The following is a 19,056-nucleotide window of genomic DNA, read 5'->3' on the forward strand; positions in this document are numbered from 1 at the left end:
TTGACAAAAAGTGTTTTGATAAATGTATTTCGGTGAGGGAAGACTAGATAGGCTTAACATGTAAATCTGCAGTTAAAAGTTGAATTTGCATCCCTCTTAAAACATTTTTACACGAACTGAACCTGTAATAGTCACAGGTTTGTATTTTTTTAATCTTTTATCGGTGAAAACAAGAAAGAAAGAAAAAAAATGTCACTCTCCAAAGCCCTTAGTGGCACATTATTAGAATAAAGAAAAGAAAATGTGATAATGTAATCCAGTTTTCTGCAAGCTATGAAATAAAAATAAAGAAAAAAAACTACAGTTAACTATTTAGTAAAACATTATGATAAATTATCTATTTCAATTTCAGTTTTTTTTTGCCAGATATATAATACAAATAAATAGAAAATTGTGATGAAATATTAAGTTTATTTTGTAACCTAACCTTATTTTTTTGTCATATAAAACATTATATAAAATAAAATTCTATAAAACTGAAGTCCCAAAGGATGATGTTTCTTTATTTGTGCGCTGAGGTTAATTATTGAAAGAAGATAAGTCAAGATAATCCTTTATCGGTCCCACCATGGGGAAATTTGCAAGAAGATGTTTGTGTTTGAATCACTCATGCACACAGCCACCAGGTTTGTACCATAGATGGAGAGAACTCAGCTGATCTAGTTTTATTTTCACCTGGAAATGTCACACAATGAAATTCTTGTTGCTCTTGCACAGAGACACAGGATTGTCGGGAATCATTTGATGAGCATACTGAAGGAAAACAGGCTCAGCTGACAGAAGGACGACGTTTCAATCATAAAAATTAATTTACAAACACTTAAAAGATATAAACACAACTTAGTGTTTTCTTCAGAGCATCATGTCTTTAGTATGCAGATGTTAACTCTGTGTGCACAACTCATTTATTTATTTCTAGTTAATAAAAGTAAGAGACACAAATTTTCATTATTTCTAGACTTTTTCCTTCAGTATGCTTCGCAAATGATTCCCGACAATCCTGTGTCCCTGTGCAAAAGCAAAATGAATTTCATTGTGTGCTATTCCCAGGGGAAAATAAAACTAGATCAGCTGAGTTCACTCCATCTATGTTTAGGTTGTGTTTAAAACACAAAAACATTCTTAAAATAATTAACATGTGCGCACGACATAAATAATATCATCTTTTGGGGAATTCTGCAGCTCTTTGGAAAATTCCCGGAAAGAAATATTTGCGTCTTGCCTTCGGGGCTTCCGTAACACGCCACGGACCTTGAACGCACCTGCGTGGTCATGTGACAACCGAAGGACGAAGTCAGAAAAACCAGATTCACCAGATAAAAATGGACACGATGGAAAAACCAGCCGCTGTTACCTGCAACTTTTGTGGAGAGGTCTTCACTCTGCCTGGTAGAACATTTACAACCTTGTTCTGGGAGTCTAATAAAGTTATCTTAGCTAAAACGAGGCTGTGAGCTAGCGAGGCGGCTAAAATAATTATGCTAACTAGCTCGGCTAGCTAGCCAGGCGGCTAAAATAAGTCTGTTAGCTAGAGAGTCCGTTCGCTAATTAATCGTATAAATGTTAGTGTTTCAATATCTGTAATTCACACAATAAACCAAAAGATACAACACGACGAACATAACCTATTAGTTTATTACTCAGTCAATATCCTCAGAGGCTGTGGACAGGGTTAGCTTCTAGCTAAGCTAATGTTGAACCGTCCAGTTAATAATTAATTTCGCGATAAACTCGAATTCCTTACAAAATTATTAATATTGTTGCAATACAGTTAATTAATAAGGCAACTAGCTATTGTTTTCATTGCAGATTGAGTTAGTTGCAGATTTTTCTCCGGATCAGTTTCCTAAATGTCACGAATAGAGAAAAGTGCCAAATCAAAATGTCCAACAGTCAATGGTGATGTCTTGTTTTGTCTGACCACCTGCATACAATCTATAGATATTAAATGGATTCGAACAATTCGACCACCCTTGATGAAATGTGAGCAAAGTTATCTAAATTTACACACAGGCCTTATACACGCATGTGTCTAAGAAGAATGGTCATTTACAGCGATCATAAAAATGTACATGATATCATTATATACACTGACATTGTATGAATCCTGCTTTTTATGTGTGTGTTGTTTCCCAGAGGATGACACTGACGGCAACCTCCCTCGTGTGCTGTTGTGTGGCCACATCTTCTGTACCTCTTGTCTGCTGTCCATCCAGTGTGACGGCGTCATTAAATGTCCTGAGTGTGAGGTAACATCAACAGTGGTTATTCAGTGGTCACACTCTGGAGAGGGCAAACATGGTCTTTGTGATTTCAGTATGAACCAATCGCAGTGGGGCAAGACATGCTACATGTGAAGGGCTGTGGCACTATCATAAATGCACGATGAAACATTTTCAATGCTTTAGTGGCCTTATCTTGTAACTGTGAATATGGGGTCTGTGTTTAGTGTTATCAGACTTTGAATAAAATGCCAAACATGTTCTAGCTACTCAAGTTCGAATGGTAAATAGAATTTGTGATCTGCATAAAGCTTGAAACTGAATATGCGACATGGCACGATGACAAAGAAAAAACTAACTTCCCTCTCCGCAGGTTGAATCCCCCCTTCCTGAAGGTGGTGTGTGTTATCTGCCAGAGGACAGCAGGATTATTGGCCTCATCTACACAGCTAAAATGAACAAGATGAGAAGGTTGAACAAAAAAAAGGCTGCTCTGATTAAGCTGAACCACATTACTGACACATATCTCGTTGTGTAATCAGGTGGAGTAATAGCTATATTAAAGAGAACAGGTTTTTACTTTCATAATGTCTTTGGTGTTGTCATCTCCAGTAGCCTCCAGTGTGACCGATCAAAGAATCGCAGAAGGAACAAGTTAATGTCACCCACTGATCTTAATGGGAATACTGAGAATACAGACCAGGTATGTTGAGGTCTATGAAGAGATACAATCCATGCCTGACTGAGGTGTAGAGGTTTTGCAGAATGTCTGATCAGAATTCAAGCTGTTGATTATATATAAGTGTTGTCATCAGATTTTTTGGTGGGTGAAACATTGGTTATGGGTGATTTAACCTCAGATAAAAGGAGGGTGTGGTGCCTGAATGTAAACTATTCTGGTGAAAATGGTCAAACTTCTGTTTTATTCAGCCAGATGATATCAAGAAGATTGAGAGGAGAGTGGATGAGGCATTGGTCCAAGCTGCAGATAATCTTGCCCAGCTGGAACACATCCATGAGGTGAAAACTGCACCAGATCAAAAACGTAACATAACTTGGATGGCTTTTTACGTATCATGTTTCTCTGTGCAGACTCTGACTACTGGTCAGGCAGAACAGGTGAAGAGAGAGAAAGCTCGGCTGGAAATGGAGATCAAGCAAGTTGCAGACAAGGCTATACATGCAATCCATAAGTGGTATGAACAGTAACAGTCAAAAATACTTGAAGCTGTCTAATTTGATATTTTTTCTTTATGTTGAGGCCTGTAACTTATCTGTCAACAGGAAGGATGTGCAGTTTAATCAGGTGTCCAAACTGGAGGCACAACTCTCCACCATCCAAGCGGAAGTGTACCTGGTCCAGGAGAGGATTAAGGCACTGGAGATAGCCATGAAGGTGGCCAGAGAAGTACGACGTGTCCCCAACCTGGGGCAGTACTGTACCCTGGATAATGTATGTAATCTTATTCCTATTTACATCCAAACCATAGATTGTTTATAAAGATGGATGACATAACAGCTTTTTTCGAAAGTGAAGCCAAATATTCTTGATTGTCACCTGCTAGCTGGCTGCAGTATCAGTCATAAACTCCACCTCATGTTAATTGATCAAAAAAGAAACACAAAATCACTGTAGATGTTTTCTTAAAGGTGGCTATTGTCATTGTAGGTTGTTGTTATCACACTGATGTTTGTTCAAATGCTCATGTTTCTGATAAGTTTGGTTTTAATTTGTTATTTGTGTCGATGTCATGATTTAGAGGTGAGACTGACTCTTGATTGATCGTGTGCGTGTTTCGGTCGGACCTTGATACTCTGGCTCCACATAACATCAAAAACGTGTGTGTGTGTGTGTGTGTGTGATAGGTTCTGGAGACATTGAAAGCTCCTGTGGATAAGCAGACCTTTGATATCAAAAGCCTTACAATGGGTTTTGGAGTAAGGTCAGTCACTTAAAGCTTGATATTTTTATTTATTATTATGTTCCATTGTGACAAGTGCTATTTCACAACCAGCATAAACAAAAATAGTCCAATGCTTTATACAACTTAGACAATTATTAAACATCACAACACCTGCCAGAGACTTCTGTATATATGTAGACCTGATGAACATTACTGACTGATTGTTAATCTTGAATGTTTTCGTGACAGCTGTGTTCTACAGTCAGAATGTGTCAACCGGAGTCTGGCATTGTCTCTGAAGTTGGAAGTTAATAACCCAAAGAAGTGAGTTCATGAATATCATCAAGTGTCATTTAGATTTATTTTTGCCCAGAAAATTGCAAAAAGTTTGTACCTCTGTTTTTTGTCTATCACTCAAATTACACACCTCAACAGGCAAACAGACATTTATGATGGCCATGAGGAGTTTCTCTTATCAGTGCCAGAACAGTGTTCTACTGTTTCCCCATATAATTAAAATTTTGAATGTGTTCCTTTAGACTAGCCAACATTTTTCATTTCCTTTTTAATTCTTTTGTAAAGTTTTTTAAAGAATACTACACAAAATATTACATATATTTACTTCCTTCTTGTTGTTTTCTTTTTAGCTTGTACGAATCTCCTCCTAAAGGCCACCAGTCGGGCAGCATCAACAGAAAGTCGCCTTTGTACTGGACCGAGGGCCGAAAGAGAAACTGTACCTCACCCAAACGAGGCAAGCTGCCCTCCCCACAAAGACAGGAACAGGAGAGTCGTGGAGCTGACAGTCATTCGCCTCAAAGCTCCTCTCCAAGCCCCCGACCTCCTCGCAGGTCCAACCTTTCTCACCACGGCTCAAACTTGGACCTCGGAGCTCCAGATGTAATTATAGAGGAGCTTGTAGACGTGGGACAACAACGTGGTGTGTTGCCAGTTCTAATCAGAACATTAAATTGCACTGGATGGACACAGAAGAAAAGCCTTAACCAATTTTTTTAATTTGTCTGTCTTCTTGCAGCTCTCCCTCCCACTGGCCCTGAGCTGGCTAATGACAGAGGGAGAATCTCCAGGAGAAGGAGAAATCAGGCTTTTGGCAACAGGAGAGATGGTAGGGACAACATGATTATTACAAAAATGGTTGTTTAATAATGAGGGTTGTTTTATATGCAAATATAAAACAACCCTCATTATTAAACAACCATTTTTGTTTAAGAAACAATAAGAATGAACATAATCCCACATTTCCTTTGTTGTTCCCTTTCCTCATTGTTCTCTTACCTTCATTTCTAGTTACCCAGTGGGTGGTGGTGACCCACGTTGTGAATCCAAGTCACTTCTATGTGCGCTACATGGCAGAGAGGAGAGATAGCGAGATCCTTTCCAAGAGGATCAACCAGTTTTGCAGCAGAGAAGATTGCTACTTTACTTCCAGTGATTCAGTGGAGACTGGTGTGTATGTCTGTCCTCTAAATTATGTAAATAGGTTAAAGCACGTTACTGTCAATGGGTAAAGTTTTCATGCAATTAATGTTGAGCAAATTACACAAAAAATGTAGTTTAGGTTTTCAACATACAAGGAATTAACTTTGGTGTTTGGTGCATAACAAATATACTAAGTAAAAAATAGAGGGAATAATGACAATATGAAGAGTAAGTTAAGTACAAGAGCAATAAGTGAAAAAAACTATACAGTAACATAACATTTATAAATATATACAATCCAAAGATAAACGCAGTGTGGTACAGAAGTTTATGCATAAATTGGTCTGCATGTTTGCAGTTAACTGATTAAGAATCAGAGGTTCTCTGATTACTGCTATATACAAAATCATTTTTATTTTCTTCTCCGGGATAACAAATCAAATTAACAATTTTAGTCCTCTTTATCTTTCCCACCAAATAATTTCATGAATGCATCACACACATCAGAGTAAAACATACTTTGCAAGTGTTTCATTGTTCCTCTCTGCTCCTCTTCAGGCTCCCTGATCTTTGTGAAGTGGATGGAGGGACTCTGGTGCCGAGCCAGTGTGGTTGAAATTCTGCAGAGTGGCTGTGTGGAGACTGTGAAAACCTGCAAAGTCACGCAGCTCGCCAATGTCCGAGTTTTCTTCTTTGAAAATGGCGTCACAGAAAATATCACAATAGAGAGGTACAGGCACAAATAGATTGGTCTACACATCAGTTTTTCCAACGTTTTCTGAAAGTATCCATTTTAACTGTTTAAGACCTATAGAGCTTTTTATTTATTTCAGTTTGTCTACTAATTCACAGAAAATTCAAATCATGTTATTGTATAAATATATAGAACTAAATGTTAGTATAAATAACCCATTGTTATTTGTCTTGATTGTAAAGAATCTTCTGCTCAACTTATATATTGAATACATCCTCCTATGTTCTGTTGTGCCTTTTCAGAGAAGAGGGGAGTTCTGAGTCATCACTTAACGCTGTGAACAATCACCTGAGGAAGGTGGTTGAGACAGTAAATTTGGAACTGGGTTACTTTGCTCCTCAGGCCATCAGATGTTCTCTCAAGGACCTGGTCCCATATGACCTGGTAAGAAAACTGAGATTTATAAAGATTCATTCTATGTGTTTGATCAGATCATTTACATTTTCCCTCACAGATGAGTGACAGAGAAAAGCTATCACATGGTAGGACTGCCACTTTTTCCAAAGATCAAGTTTAAAGGGATAATTCATAGAAAAAGAAAAATTTGCCCATTATCTACTCACCACTATGTCGATGGAGGGGTGGGTGAAGTGTTTGAGTCCAAAAAACTGTTTTTGTTTACCCCTAAGTTTCATCCAAGTGTCCGCAAGACCCGACATTCAAATTCGACTCGAAACGAGGTCATTCACACTGTCTTAGTCCTAAATCTCCACTACCCGAAGTAGCGAAGCTGGCGGACGTAGCCACATGATGGTGTGCCCGAGGATACGTGAACGCAGCTCGTAGGAAGATATCAGTGGACATTTAGGCTAAAAACTTGGTGTAAATGACGCCGTTTTAAACGCTTGCGTACACTTGGATGACACCACAGGAGCAGTATGGAGGCATGTTATGTTTCGTTCAATTGTATTGGATTATGCTGCAAAGCTGTTTACCCCTGAGACTCCAGAAGTGTTTTGTGGACTCAATCACTTTACCAACCCCTCCATCTGCAGAGGGGTGAGTAAATAATGAGTGAATTTTCATTTTTCTGTGAACTATCCTTTAAACAAAAGTGACATGACACACCTCCACTTTTGTAACAAAACTGATAGTTCCTTGCCACTGTTTTCAACACTATGTCTGCCATTTGGCGGGAAATGTAACTCTAGCATGATGCATAGTAGAAATGTCATTCTAATATTTCATATACTTGATAGAGAGTACATGATCTGATTAGATTTCCGGAGTAGCTTTCTCCATTAATTTATAAATGTAGGGGAAAAAAATGCAGATTTTCTAGAAACTGCTTTAACTCAATAACTACTAGTTCAAACCTTTGCAATTGAGTTTATAAGCTTAATTACAAGGAGAATATTGGCTGTTAATGTTGAAAAACTGATGATGTGTTCTTATGTCATGGTGATGAGGATAAGGAAATCTGAGTGCCTGTTAAATTGAATTAGTTTTGTTAAATTATGTTTTTCTTTACAAATAGCAGCAGTAGTAGGAGTTGTGTTCACTGTGTGTGTGTGTTGGTTTGTATAGACCAAAGGCTGGAGTAAAGAGGCTGAGGTCGAATTCCGAAGTGTGGTTGGCTTTGCTGCGGTGGAGATGAGGCCTTTGGGTCAGGACAGAGACGCTCTGTTGGTGGACCTGAGGAAAGTGCCCATGGATCAGCCCAGTGACACGCCCATCTGTGTCAGAGAGTACCTTGTTTTTATTGAAGTGGCCAGGTAACCTATGCAACTTACCTGAACAAATTCTGATAAACAAATTGGTATTTATCTAATGTTGATTCAGAGTCAAATTCAGACTTTTTGAATATCAAGCCTGGCTATTGAAGTGGTCTTACTTTTGCTGTGCTCTTTCCAACCTGCTGATAGGTTTTACTCTCCAGTGACGTTGAGCAGGAAACCCCTGCTCTTCTACCCTCCTGTCTATCCCAACAACAACAGAGCGCTCAATGCAGTGGTGTCCCACATCAACAACCCTGCTGACTTCTACATCCAGCTGGTACTAAATATACACATCTAAATAAACATGCATGCACTTAGAATATTATCCATATACATATATATATATATAGACACCAGAGATATAATTTAAATCAACAGTAGAAAACAATCTTGTGGGTTTAGAAGAGAATATATGTTTAGTCTCTCAAGGAGATCCAAGAAAGAATTTTAAAAAATTTTCTGCCCCTCGCCCTGACCAGGTTGACAACATGGAGTCCTTGTTACTGTCCGTCAAGCTCCAGAATTGTTACAATGCGACATCAGTGGCTGGACAAGATGACCTCAACATCTACTGCCCTTCGATAGGACAGGCCTGCGTAGCCCGCTATGATGACAAATTGTGGTACAGAGCTCAAGTCATGGGTGAGGGTACATGTATGTACGCTTTGATTAGAGTTCTGTTTTACTCGTGGGTATTTTTCATTAGTGTATTTTATGTTCATGAAAGTTTAATTCAGAGGGTCCATTGATTGAAGCCTGGTTTTGTCACAATTGCTCTGTCATGTCACCTTTTCCAAAAAGGTGACATGACATTTGAATTATAAAGTAACATTTATTAATTCAATACAAAGGTGCATTTCCCAGCTGAAATCAGCTCTTGTAGTTAATGTGTTGGATGCAGGAGACATGAGCAGGTGTTTACAGCATCAAATGAGGGGGAAAAAAGGTTTCTAAGATTTTCATTGACTACTAGAGCTGGGCGATATGACTTCAAAATCAATATCACGATTATTTCAAACTTACATTCTTGATTATGAATGTGTGTGTAGGTCATCCAGGGGGAAGAAATGTGGAAGTGCGGTTTGTAGATTTTGGCAATATCCAAATCCTGTCAGTCAGCGACTTGAGGAAGATGAAGGATGAGTTCTTTGCCCTTCCCTCCATGGTGAGAACACAGTATTCAGTAGATTAGTTCCTATATCTTTACATTTACACTCTGTTTTTGACTGTAATGTCTTAGCTTACACTTTGATTCTGTATGAAACATCAAATAAATTGTTAACTAAAGGCCAGTTTACATTACATTCGATAAAATATATATATTATAGAATTACACATGTACATTTTATGCACTAATTTAAGTCAACAGGAAGTGTTTCTTGTGCTGTCCAGGCAATCCACTGCTGTTTGTCAGGTGTGACTCCTCTTGACGGAGAAACCTGGAGCAACACCTGTACCAACAGATTCATCAGCCTGGCTCACGAGAAACTGGTCTCTATTGTGGCTACAGGTGCTGTTTGCACAGTTTGGGGTGTACATTTTTTTTTCTTTCTAAGGAGCAGAAGTATGAATTAGTATATGTGTCTTTTATTTATTTGTATGTTCAGGTAGAAGACACAAAAGTGGGCCCCTGTCAGTAAAAATGTTTGAATGCAGCCTGAACGGGCCTCAAACCAACATTGCTGAGCTGCTGGTCAATGAGGAGCTGGCCAGCTTCAAAGACGGGTGAGACTTAACCGTGTCTTCTATGGGGGTGTCTTCAATTTCTTAAAGGATTTAAAGTGATATATCTACACCATTAATGTCACATCTGATTTAAGCTCAGCTTTTTTTTAGAACATTGGACAAGATGATTGAAGGAGGAAAAAACTTGGAATTGGAATATGCAGATATTTAGCGTAGGATCATTGGAATCAAAATTTAAAAAGAATGGTATCAAGCCATCCCTATTTAATTGTATCTTTTCACTTGTGTACTCTCCTCTCCTCTGTGCAATCTCCTCCAACTCTTCCCCCTCAGATATAAGTCCAAACATGCCAGTTCCCCTGGTGATGACTCCACCATATGGGACCCTCCACTGGAGCATGGTTCGGCCACAGAGGGCATTGATTCCCCAGACCAAAAAGTCCCACAGGATGAGGAGCCGTTGGCGTTTCAGCCTCAGCTGAAGCTCCCTGCTCAACTCAAAGACCTGAAAGTGAAAGTCACCCACGTCAACTCACCGAGCAGCTTCTACGTGCAGCTCACTCAGAACGACTCTCAGCTCAAAAGGTTAGCACTTTAGAAAAAACAATGATTTGTGTTTTATTTTTATTTAGTCATTTATAATCAAGATTTTGGTTAAACTAAAAAATACCAAGCCTCTCATTACATTTTTTTTCATAAGGGGTTGATAACGTTCTGATAAAGGTATCAGCATAAGCCCCAAACATCCCCATCTGTTTTACAGGGTTTGCGAGCTGCTGAAGCAGGAGTGTGCCTGTACAGAGCCACAAGATGTGGTGTGGAAGGCAGACATGTTCTGTGCTGCTCACATTAACGGGGTTTGGGAGAGGGGACAGATCTGCTCTGACATCACATCCAGCAACATTGCAGAGGTAAAAGATCCCAAAACACCGTCCTATTCCTTCTATTGCATCTTTTCACAGCTGTTTTACCACTGTCAGTAAGTCAGTGTTTTGATATTACTGCCCTTGTTAAATGAGAACATGTTTTATCTTGACTCCATTTTGCATGAATAAAGTGAGTATTTAAAGATTTGTGTTTCCATCATACTGTAGATGATATTAACCTAATTAATTTACTGTATGTTGTTATCACTTAAAGCTTGTTTGAACAAGTTGTCCTGGTTCACTCTGGCTGTTTGGTACCAGGTAATTCGCTGTGACCATGGCAACACAGAGAAAGTCCACATAAGCAACCTGCGACCTCTTCCACCTGCTTTGATGGGCTCTCTGGCGCTGGAGTGCGCTCTTACTGATATTAGGTAACACACACTGTAGTCATGCACTAATGCATACAAATCCTCAGACGGTATTGATGGAATTATATCATCTCAATGTCTAACCTGTTAGTTTCGTAGTTTCAAAACTATGTGATTTAAATGCAGTAGGTGCTGGTATAAGAGGTACTTTTTGTCTTAAATCAATTACTATACTTCACAGTGGTTATAGACTTTCCTATATGGAGTGTGAGAAAACTGCTGTACAATTGTGGTTTTGTTTTGGGTGATAGTTAACTTTTTCTCATCGAGATTTGTCCTCTCTCCTTTTTCTATTTCAGGCCAGCAGGAGGCCGATCCACCTGGACGGCTACAGCCTCTGACTTATTCACCTACTACTTGACAGGAGCCTCAGCCGTTATGACAGTCAAGGTATTTCCCTCCTTCTCTCTCTTCATCTCTTTCGCCTTTTGCCTTTTGATCAGGTGCCAAAAACATTTACTTTATCTACAAACAGTAGTTTATAAAGATGAATAATTTCTTCCTCCATAGGAGCTCTCCCTGTGTTTATCATAAGTTTCCCCTTTTACTCACACACACACTTCTTGTCTTTGTTACTGTAGTGACTTAGTTTTACTGTGTCTGTCTGTCCTTGTTTGATATCCAGGGGTTGACAGATGAGCGTCCGTTACCCGTCGTTCTGTTCTCCTCCAACAAGTTGGGACAGTTAATCAGCATTGCAGAGTTTCTGGCCAACGAGGGCCTCGCCCTCAAAAAGAGAACACCAAGGTCTGTGTGTGCCACAAGCATAGAAGTGTGTGTAATTACAGGTCTTAAATAACATAAGCAATCTTTGTTTTCTCTTTTCCATATATAGTATATTTGTATGAGGTTTTAGAACCTTATTAATATACTTTTAATAATTATTACTTTGTGCCAGTAGTAAGTGACTTATCTTCAGTTTTCAGTTTTAATCAAATGCCTGTCTAATGAAAAGTGTGTTTTCTCGCAGAGATGCTCTTGTTCAGAAACCCAAAGAAACTGATGCACAGTCTTCAGTGAGCGAGACACAAACTCATGGCTCCGATGGCGAGAAAAAAAGTACAACTAGTCCTGATCTTCCAGCGCCTTCTCTCATTCCTTTACCCTCCTCTCTCGTTCCTTTACCCTCCTCTCTCGTTCCTTTACCCTCCTCTCTCGTTCCTTTACCCTCCTCTCTCGTTCCTTTACCCTCCTCTCTCGTTCCTTTACCCTCCTCTCTCGTTCCTTTACCCTCCTCTCTCGATCCTTTACCCTCCTCTCTCATTCCTTTACCCTCCTCTCTCGACCCTTTACCCTCCTCTCTCGACCCTTTACCCTCCTCTCTCGTTCCTTTACCCTCCTCTCTCGATCCTTTATCCTCCTCTCTCGACCCTTTACCCTCCTCTCTCGACCCTTTACCCTCCTCTCTCGACCCTTTACCCTCCTCTCTCGTTCCTTTACCCTCCTCTCTCGTTCCTTTACCCTCCTCTCTCGTTCCTTTACCCTCCTCTCTCGTTCCTTTACCCTCCTCTCTCGATCCTTTACCCTCCTCTCTCGATCCTTTATCCTCCTCTTTCGTCTCTACTTGCATCCCTCCTAAACCAGCCCCCCGCAGCATCATGTCTGCTGAGAAGGTGATTACACACACTCACACACTATTATCAACCTGGATTCCACTTTAATGCAAAACTAGTAAAATATGAAGCAGTTCATGTGAGTAAATAAGATATGTAACAAATTAAAAAGACTAAGCTAGTACTTTGTGATTCTTGTTGCATTCTGGTTGTGATGTTCATTTGTGTATGTGTGTGAACAGGTGAAGACTCAGTTGTACGACCCCCCAGAGCTGCCATGTCTGGGTCAGATCCAGACAAGTGTGTCTGCCATCGGAGAGGACGGTCTCATTTATATAAGAACACAAAATGCAGGTGCACATCAGAGTAAATCTTCATTTTGTGGATGCTGAATATATTTTACAAAAATGTACATACTAGATGCTTGATTTTTGTAATTAAAGAATAAAGAATATGCGTGTGTGTGTCAGAGTGTCAGTTGGAGCAGCTCAAGGAGAGGATTCAGCAGAGCATGAAAACGCTGCCCAGACAGAAGCCCTACACTTGGAAGTCAGTCCAGGGCTGTGCCGTCTTTGGACCCGATATGTCGTGGTGCCGAGGTCAGCTGTTGGAGGTGCTCGGAGGACATGTTAAGGTCTGGAAAACGCACACATTAAAAAAACCTTAACTCATAATGTACGTGAACCATTACCAATCAGCAATCAATTACAATAAATGCCCCAGAAAATGCATTTTACAGAGCAAAACAGTAGTTCAATTCTGGATGAACTTCTGTCAAACTGTGACGATTACGCAAGCAACAGTGTGTCACCTTAATCCTATATTATATTGTTTGTGTGTCACCAGGTACAATATGTGGACTATGGCCACGTGGAGAACATCCCAGTGGTCCATGTGTACCCCGTGCTGCTGTGTGAAGATGTTCCTCAGCTCTGTATTCCCTGCCTGCTGCACGGAGTCAACCCTGTAAGACTGTGTGTCGGCATAACAACCAGTTCTTTAAAAATCAAAAGTAATCTGGTCTCAAAAGCCAAATTTACTAGCTTTTCAAAGCCTTCATCTTCAGCTAGTTCAAAAATGTAAACATATTTATCAATAGTAAAAGACTGGCACTAACATCAGGTATTAGCAGATTTGAAGTTATTTGGCTTAAAAATACAAAACCTTTGGTGTGGTTCTTTTAAAGGTTTCCGATGAGGGTTTGTGAACCATGCAAGTTTCTGGTATAAAACCACACAGCAAAGGAAGATTGTTGAATGAGTTTGCTGATCTGTCTTACATCAGGGTTTAGAATCACCCCTTTAAGTCCTATCGTGTTAAATCTTATGCTCCGTCTCAGATTGGCGGCAAGTGGCAGCCGTATGCTGTGGCCTTGCTGAGGGAGCTGTTGCTGAACCGCTGTGTGGACATGCACGTCACGGTAAACTTTACACACCTAAACCTGGGAATGGTGGCTCCTGCCCACAGCACCGGCGTGTTGCAATGATTGGTCTGTCAAAAATTGTTGGCATCTTTTTTGATGAGGGATCAATCGTTGCTTTTCTTTGCCTAATAATAATAATAATAAAAATAATATATTTGGCTTTTGAGTGTAGGTTGTTGGTGTAGGAAGCATCTTGAAGATTTGAAGTTTTTTCACACTTTGGAGAATAAAATGCAGAAATTAATTATTAATTATAACATTCCTCTGGTGGTTTGAGTTGTCAAATACCAGTGAAGTAGTTGGTGACCGTGTGCTTGTGTGTGTTAGGAGCTGCCATCTGATCCCAGGGAACCCCTCACAGTTGAGATCTTTCTGGACGGGCTGAGCCTCAGCAGGATCCTTTGTCACCATGGACATGCCTCCATGGACGGGACTGTGTCAGCACAGACGGTGTGTGTGTGTGTGTGTGCTTGCTCCTGGTGTTTTGTGTCACCCGATGAAGCAGTGCCGCTATACTCAACACGGGAACACCTTGTGTTTCTCTGCAGGGCCCCTCAGTGACGTCTCCTGCCATCTTCCTGGATGACTGGGACCTCGACACTGAGGTATTGAGGAAGATGAATTCACTTAAACCATATTTATAGCAATGATTTAAAACTAATGATCAACCTAAAGTGGTGACACAGACCATATAATTATGGATTAAATGAATATGTAAGAGCAGTTGGTGATCCAGATGAAATAATTAAATCAAACTTGTGAGTTAAACAAAATGTTTTCATTTGCAGTATCTACCAATACTGAGTCAAATAACACTCATGAAAGTATCCACTGGATTTCTTGATGCCATATATGTGATTGTTGCATAATTTCAGAAGCTAAACTACTAATAAACCCATTCGCCCTCGCCTCATTGGAAATGTCTAAAAGAATTTAGACTGATGCAGATGCTGTGTTTTCAGGGTTTGAAGGATCCAGAGGAGCCAATGTTGGGGTCCTTTGTCAACCCAAACCTGCCACAGAAGGGAGAGCGCTTTCAAGTCAGGGTCAAGCACCTGAGGACCCCCAACGAGGTAACTACTACTTATACCAATAAAGTAATCTATATCTATAAAGATCTGAAAATCCCTTGGGGAAACGGTGTTTATCATGAAACATGTTTTTTATAGTCGGTCATTTACTTCTAATAATGAGACTAAACTAATAAGTCAACAAGTGATTCATCTTTTTGTGTGTCTTTGTCCTGCAGGTGTTCCTGTGGTCTTTGGAGGGAACAGCAGAGGTGGAGGTGGATGGAGAGAAACTGGATGAGGCTCTGACCAGAATCAATGAAAACGTCACCAGTCTGAAACGACTCACCAACTTCCCTCATGGTAAGTTCTCACTGTTTTTTCACTGTACTGTCTCCGGGCAGGTTAGAGCTTTTCAAAACCATTTAAAGCAAAAATTAGCATCATGTCAGCTGATCTTTATGTGCAAATTAAATATATTTAAAATGTATGTACAAATTTAAATAAAATGTTTTAATGCCAGCTGGAAACTAGTCCAATCCAGTAAATGAGGATTTTTCTGCATCACAAACTCCTCGTAGTCGCACGTCAAAACATTCGTCATAAGAGAAACCCTGAGGAAGAAGGTTTTGTTCACACCTACGTAAATAAAACGTATCACCTTTCTAGCTGCTGTTACACCGGCTCGACGACAGCAGGTGATGACAGTGTTGCAGATGTTTCTGTGCAGATGTTTCAGTGAAGTTTGACAGACCTGAATTTCTGCTTGTGGTTTCCAGGTGCTCCGTGTCTGGCAGAGTACAGTGACGGGAAGTTCTACAGAGCAAAGCTGATGAATTTCACCACCGTGGAGCCCCTCATGATCATGATCCAACATGTGGACTATGGCTCTGAGGACACTCTGCCCGTCAGCAAGTATGAGCATCACACAGCAGGAACTAGTGACTGCACTTTCTGAACGAACAAATAATGTCAGGGGTTCTCTCCATTCTGCTAACTCGTGGTGGAAGGGCGGGACATGGGTCGAGAAAGAACTCGTTAAATTTGGGGTTCAAAGATCCACGATTCTTTGTTTTACTTTCATTTAGTAGTTTATAACTTAAAACTATATCACATTTTTGTAATAAAAATCTATGATCATAACAACTCGTCATCATATTTACGAAGTAAGGACATCTTTATTTTATAGAATTAAGACAAAGCAGTGGTGAAGAGTACATAACAAGATTTAAAGATTTACAATCTCTGGCGGGTGGGTTCTGAGGCTGGACTGATACCGGCTGGGTGGGGCTGAGAGACGAGTGCGATCCCGCATGACTCATACGGGGGAGGAAGTACGAAACGAGATGTTTCTGTAACATATTTCTTAGAATGGACTGAGTGAAAAAGTCCGCGGAGTGACTGTTTTCATACTTTGAGGGTCTCTACTGACCCCTTCAAGTTATTACAGATAGTAAAAGCCCAGAAAATGAATTTTACACAATATGGGCCCTTTAAACGTACAGGTTTATTGTGGCCACTAGTAGCCTCCACAGGTCATTATACAAGTTACTCTACTCAGGAGAGTTCCGTTTTCCGTTTTATGTTTATATTCACATTATCCCCATAATGTGACTTCTGTGTGGTCGTGTTCTTCTGTCCTTCCCGGTCAGGCTGCGTCAGATGCCAGCCGAGCTGCTGAAGTTTCCCTCGAAGGCGCTCAAGGTCAAAGTCGCTGGCTTCAAGGCTCCGAGTGTCAACATGGAGGAAAATGTTCTGCCCTACAGCCCCAACTGGAGCGTGAAGGCTGCACTGGAGATGATCGACCTGCTGCAGAACATCACAGCGTCTGTCGTGGTACGAAACACACAGCAACAAATAAGAAGACCACATGATGCTGCACTGATTTTCACATGGATTAAAGAGAACGAGTGACTAAAGTAAATAGAGAGAAATTACTTCTTGTCTGTATCTTACACCCATGCGCCTTCCGTCTTGTTTTTCTGTTCAGGCTTATGAACCAGAGCTCACAGTTCTGCTGTACAACAAGGACGGAGAGTTGGTTCATCTGCCTCTGGTGAGCAGCGGCCTGGCCGAGCTCGAGTGAAGCAGAGTGGAGACAAAATCCTCGTCTCACAGGTTCATGTGAGTTTTCAGCTAATTTCAAATCTGAACATGTGATAGGGCTGCACGATATTAGGAAAAGATGCGATAACGTTGTTTAATATCGTGATGACGATATGATTTGCAATAAATAAGCATAAACAGTCCCTGGCTATGGACAACGGACAGCTCCACAGCCAGGAGAAGGCGCACAGCCCGGCTGCAGCACCACCAAGTCCGGGGCACTTTTTTGTTTTTGTTTTTAGCGGCTCTGTCAGTAATTTACATCGTCTCTCGTGTCTCTGTCATTCGCGCTGTGCACTGCCAGGCTGCGTCCAAACAAACGCAGCACGAAGCCGTCTCCTCCAGCTCCACATACATTTACTCAGTTTACAAAGTCTATTGTTTCGACTCAGACTGAGTTAACACACGTGTCCGATCCGTGTGTGTGAGAGAAAAAGAGAGCGGATGATGAATGTGCTGCTCTGAATAAAGATTTAACTCATCAATAAAAGTATCGATCATTATATGATGATCAGTGTTGATAATGTGGCGACAAACAAATAAACTTTCAAATTGTAGCGAGTCAGAGACGTCAGCAGAGGGAGAGAGCCACTCCGTCAAATTCAGTTTTCTCTCGATTCTCTTCTTGTTCTCTTCTTCCGACAACGATTCACTGACGGAAAAACTGGTCAATGATCTGAATGTCTTTAATTTATCATCTAGGGCAGCAGGGCTCCATCTGATCAGCCAAATGTATTGACATGCTCACGCTGATATCGCGAGGATTATAGATCTTCGATATATCCTGCAGCCCTAGTGTCCGATAACTTTCATGTTACTGACAACTGTTGTGTTAATGTTGCCTGGAAGAAAACTACTGTCCATTGATTAGAATGTGACTTGACTGTCCACATTAATGTCACAAGTAAGAGTTGTTATTTATCGTATTAGATTAGACAGAATATTTATCGGCTAAACTTTATGAAGCTAATTTCCCTGGTTATAGTTTCTCCATTGATTTACTGCGTGTTTTTAAAACCCACATTTTGAGTTGGGAAATGTTTGTTAAAATAAGTACATTATCTTTCTGGCATTTTCTATACAAAATAATACATTTCTTCATAAACATGCTGCAGCCCTGGAGCTGAAATTGTACAACAAAACCCTATATTTCATTGGTTTGACCTTAACATGTTTTGAGGTGCTGTTAAATTCCTCCTTTTGTCTTTTTCCGCAGGTTTACATGCTGAGGTCCTGTTTTGTTGATCATTTCATTATACTGCTGTTTTAAGTTTTAACATGATGCAGAGAATGTGCACTTGTCTGTCACAGTGTTCTTTTAGAGCAGTGATTCATTTTAAGTTTGTTTCTAACTGTTGTGTTTGAGTGAAATGTGTTGACTTGGCACTTTGTTTTTGAGTCGTGCTATATAAGACTGGTCTGTATGTTACAGATTAAAGTCGTTTAACTTTCTGCCTTCAGTTTGCTTTGTTACTAAATAAAGGACGACAAGACGGCTCCCCAAAGGGTCTGGATCACCACCTGGTGTCTGCCTGCAATATTGCATATAATATCCGCCTCCTTGTTAGAAGATAGGACATGCATCAACTTAAAATTTCAAAGCACACGTTATTAATAAATATATTTCTCAAGATTCACACTGGTTTGAGTTCAAGTGTTGATGTTTCTTGTAAGTTTAGTTTTAATCAGTTAGATGCTATAAAAACGAGGCGAAACGACGTGATTGGCCGAGCAAGTATATCATTAGCCACAAGAGGGCAGAGTCTGATCTGGGATAGTTTGGCTTCACTTCTGAAGTAGACGCATCATCCATCTTTGTTTACAGGCTGTGGTCCGGACCAGAAGAATCACCCCAACAACAATTAACAAAACAAAGATAAAATTTATTTTATGGTCGGCTAAGAAAAATAAATATTTATTTAACATTTTTACAAATTTAACTT

At 40.2% G+C, this 19,056-nt stretch overlaps 1 protein-coding gene across 4 annotated transcripts; it reads left to right on the forward strand.

The window, feature by feature from the left end:
- The first annotated feature begins 1,248 nt into the window (after nucleotides 1-1,248).
- rnf17 (ring finger protein 17) lies at nucleotides 1,249-18,565 on the forward strand. 4 transcript variants are annotated; one of them, XM_034574823.1, is made up of 39 exons: nucleotides 1,249-1,389; nucleotides 2,137-2,249; nucleotides 2,596-2,693; nucleotides 2,838-2,925; nucleotides 3,153-3,242; nucleotides 3,315-3,418; nucleotides 3,507-3,675; nucleotides 4,089-4,165; nucleotides 4,376-4,450; nucleotides 4,774-5,066; nucleotides 5,163-5,252; nucleotides 5,435-5,593; nucleotides 6,125-6,296; nucleotides 6,563-6,704; nucleotides 7,848-8,035; nucleotides 8,186-8,315; nucleotides 8,518-8,680; nucleotides 9,088-9,203; nucleotides 9,431-9,548; nucleotides 9,646-9,763; nucleotides 10,058-10,309; nucleotides 10,488-10,635; nucleotides 10,912-11,024; nucleotides 11,321-11,411; nucleotides 11,647-11,768; nucleotides 11,992-12,176; nucleotides 12,576-12,634; nucleotides 12,817-12,928; nucleotides 13,045-13,208; nucleotides 13,421-13,540; nucleotides 13,914-13,994; nucleotides 14,325-14,447; nucleotides 14,546-14,602; nucleotides 14,960-15,070; nucleotides 15,247-15,370; nucleotides 15,787-15,922; nucleotides 16,660-16,843; nucleotides 16,998-17,131; nucleotides 18,330-18,565. In XM_034574823.1, the coding sequence occupies exons 1-38, from the start codon at nucleotides 1,323-1,325 to the stop codon at nucleotides 17,091-17,093; spliced, it is 4,848 nt and encodes a 1,615-aa protein (XP_034430714.1). In that variant the 5' UTR covers nucleotides 1,249-1,322; the 3' UTR covers nucleotides 17,094-17,131; nucleotides 18,330-18,565. The 4 variants fall into 4 exon arrangements, with proteins under 4 accessions (XP_034430714.1, XP_034430715.1, XP_034430717.1 ...); XM_034574824.1 differs by having other exon boundaries at nucleotides 11,992-12,155; XM_034574826.1 differs by having other exon boundaries at nucleotides 11,992-12,080; nucleotides 12,606-12,634.
- Nucleotides 18,566-19,056: the final 491 nt, after the last annotated feature.

The sequence above is a fragment of the Hippoglossus hippoglossus genome, chromosome 21 (assembly GCF_009819705.1).
Source record: "Hippoglossus hippoglossus isolate fHipHip1 chromosome 21, fHipHip1.pri, whole genome shotgun sequence".
NCBI classification, from domain to species: Eukaryota; Metazoa; Chordata; class Actinopteri; order Pleuronectiformes; family Pleuronectidae; genus Hippoglossus; species Hippoglossus hippoglossus.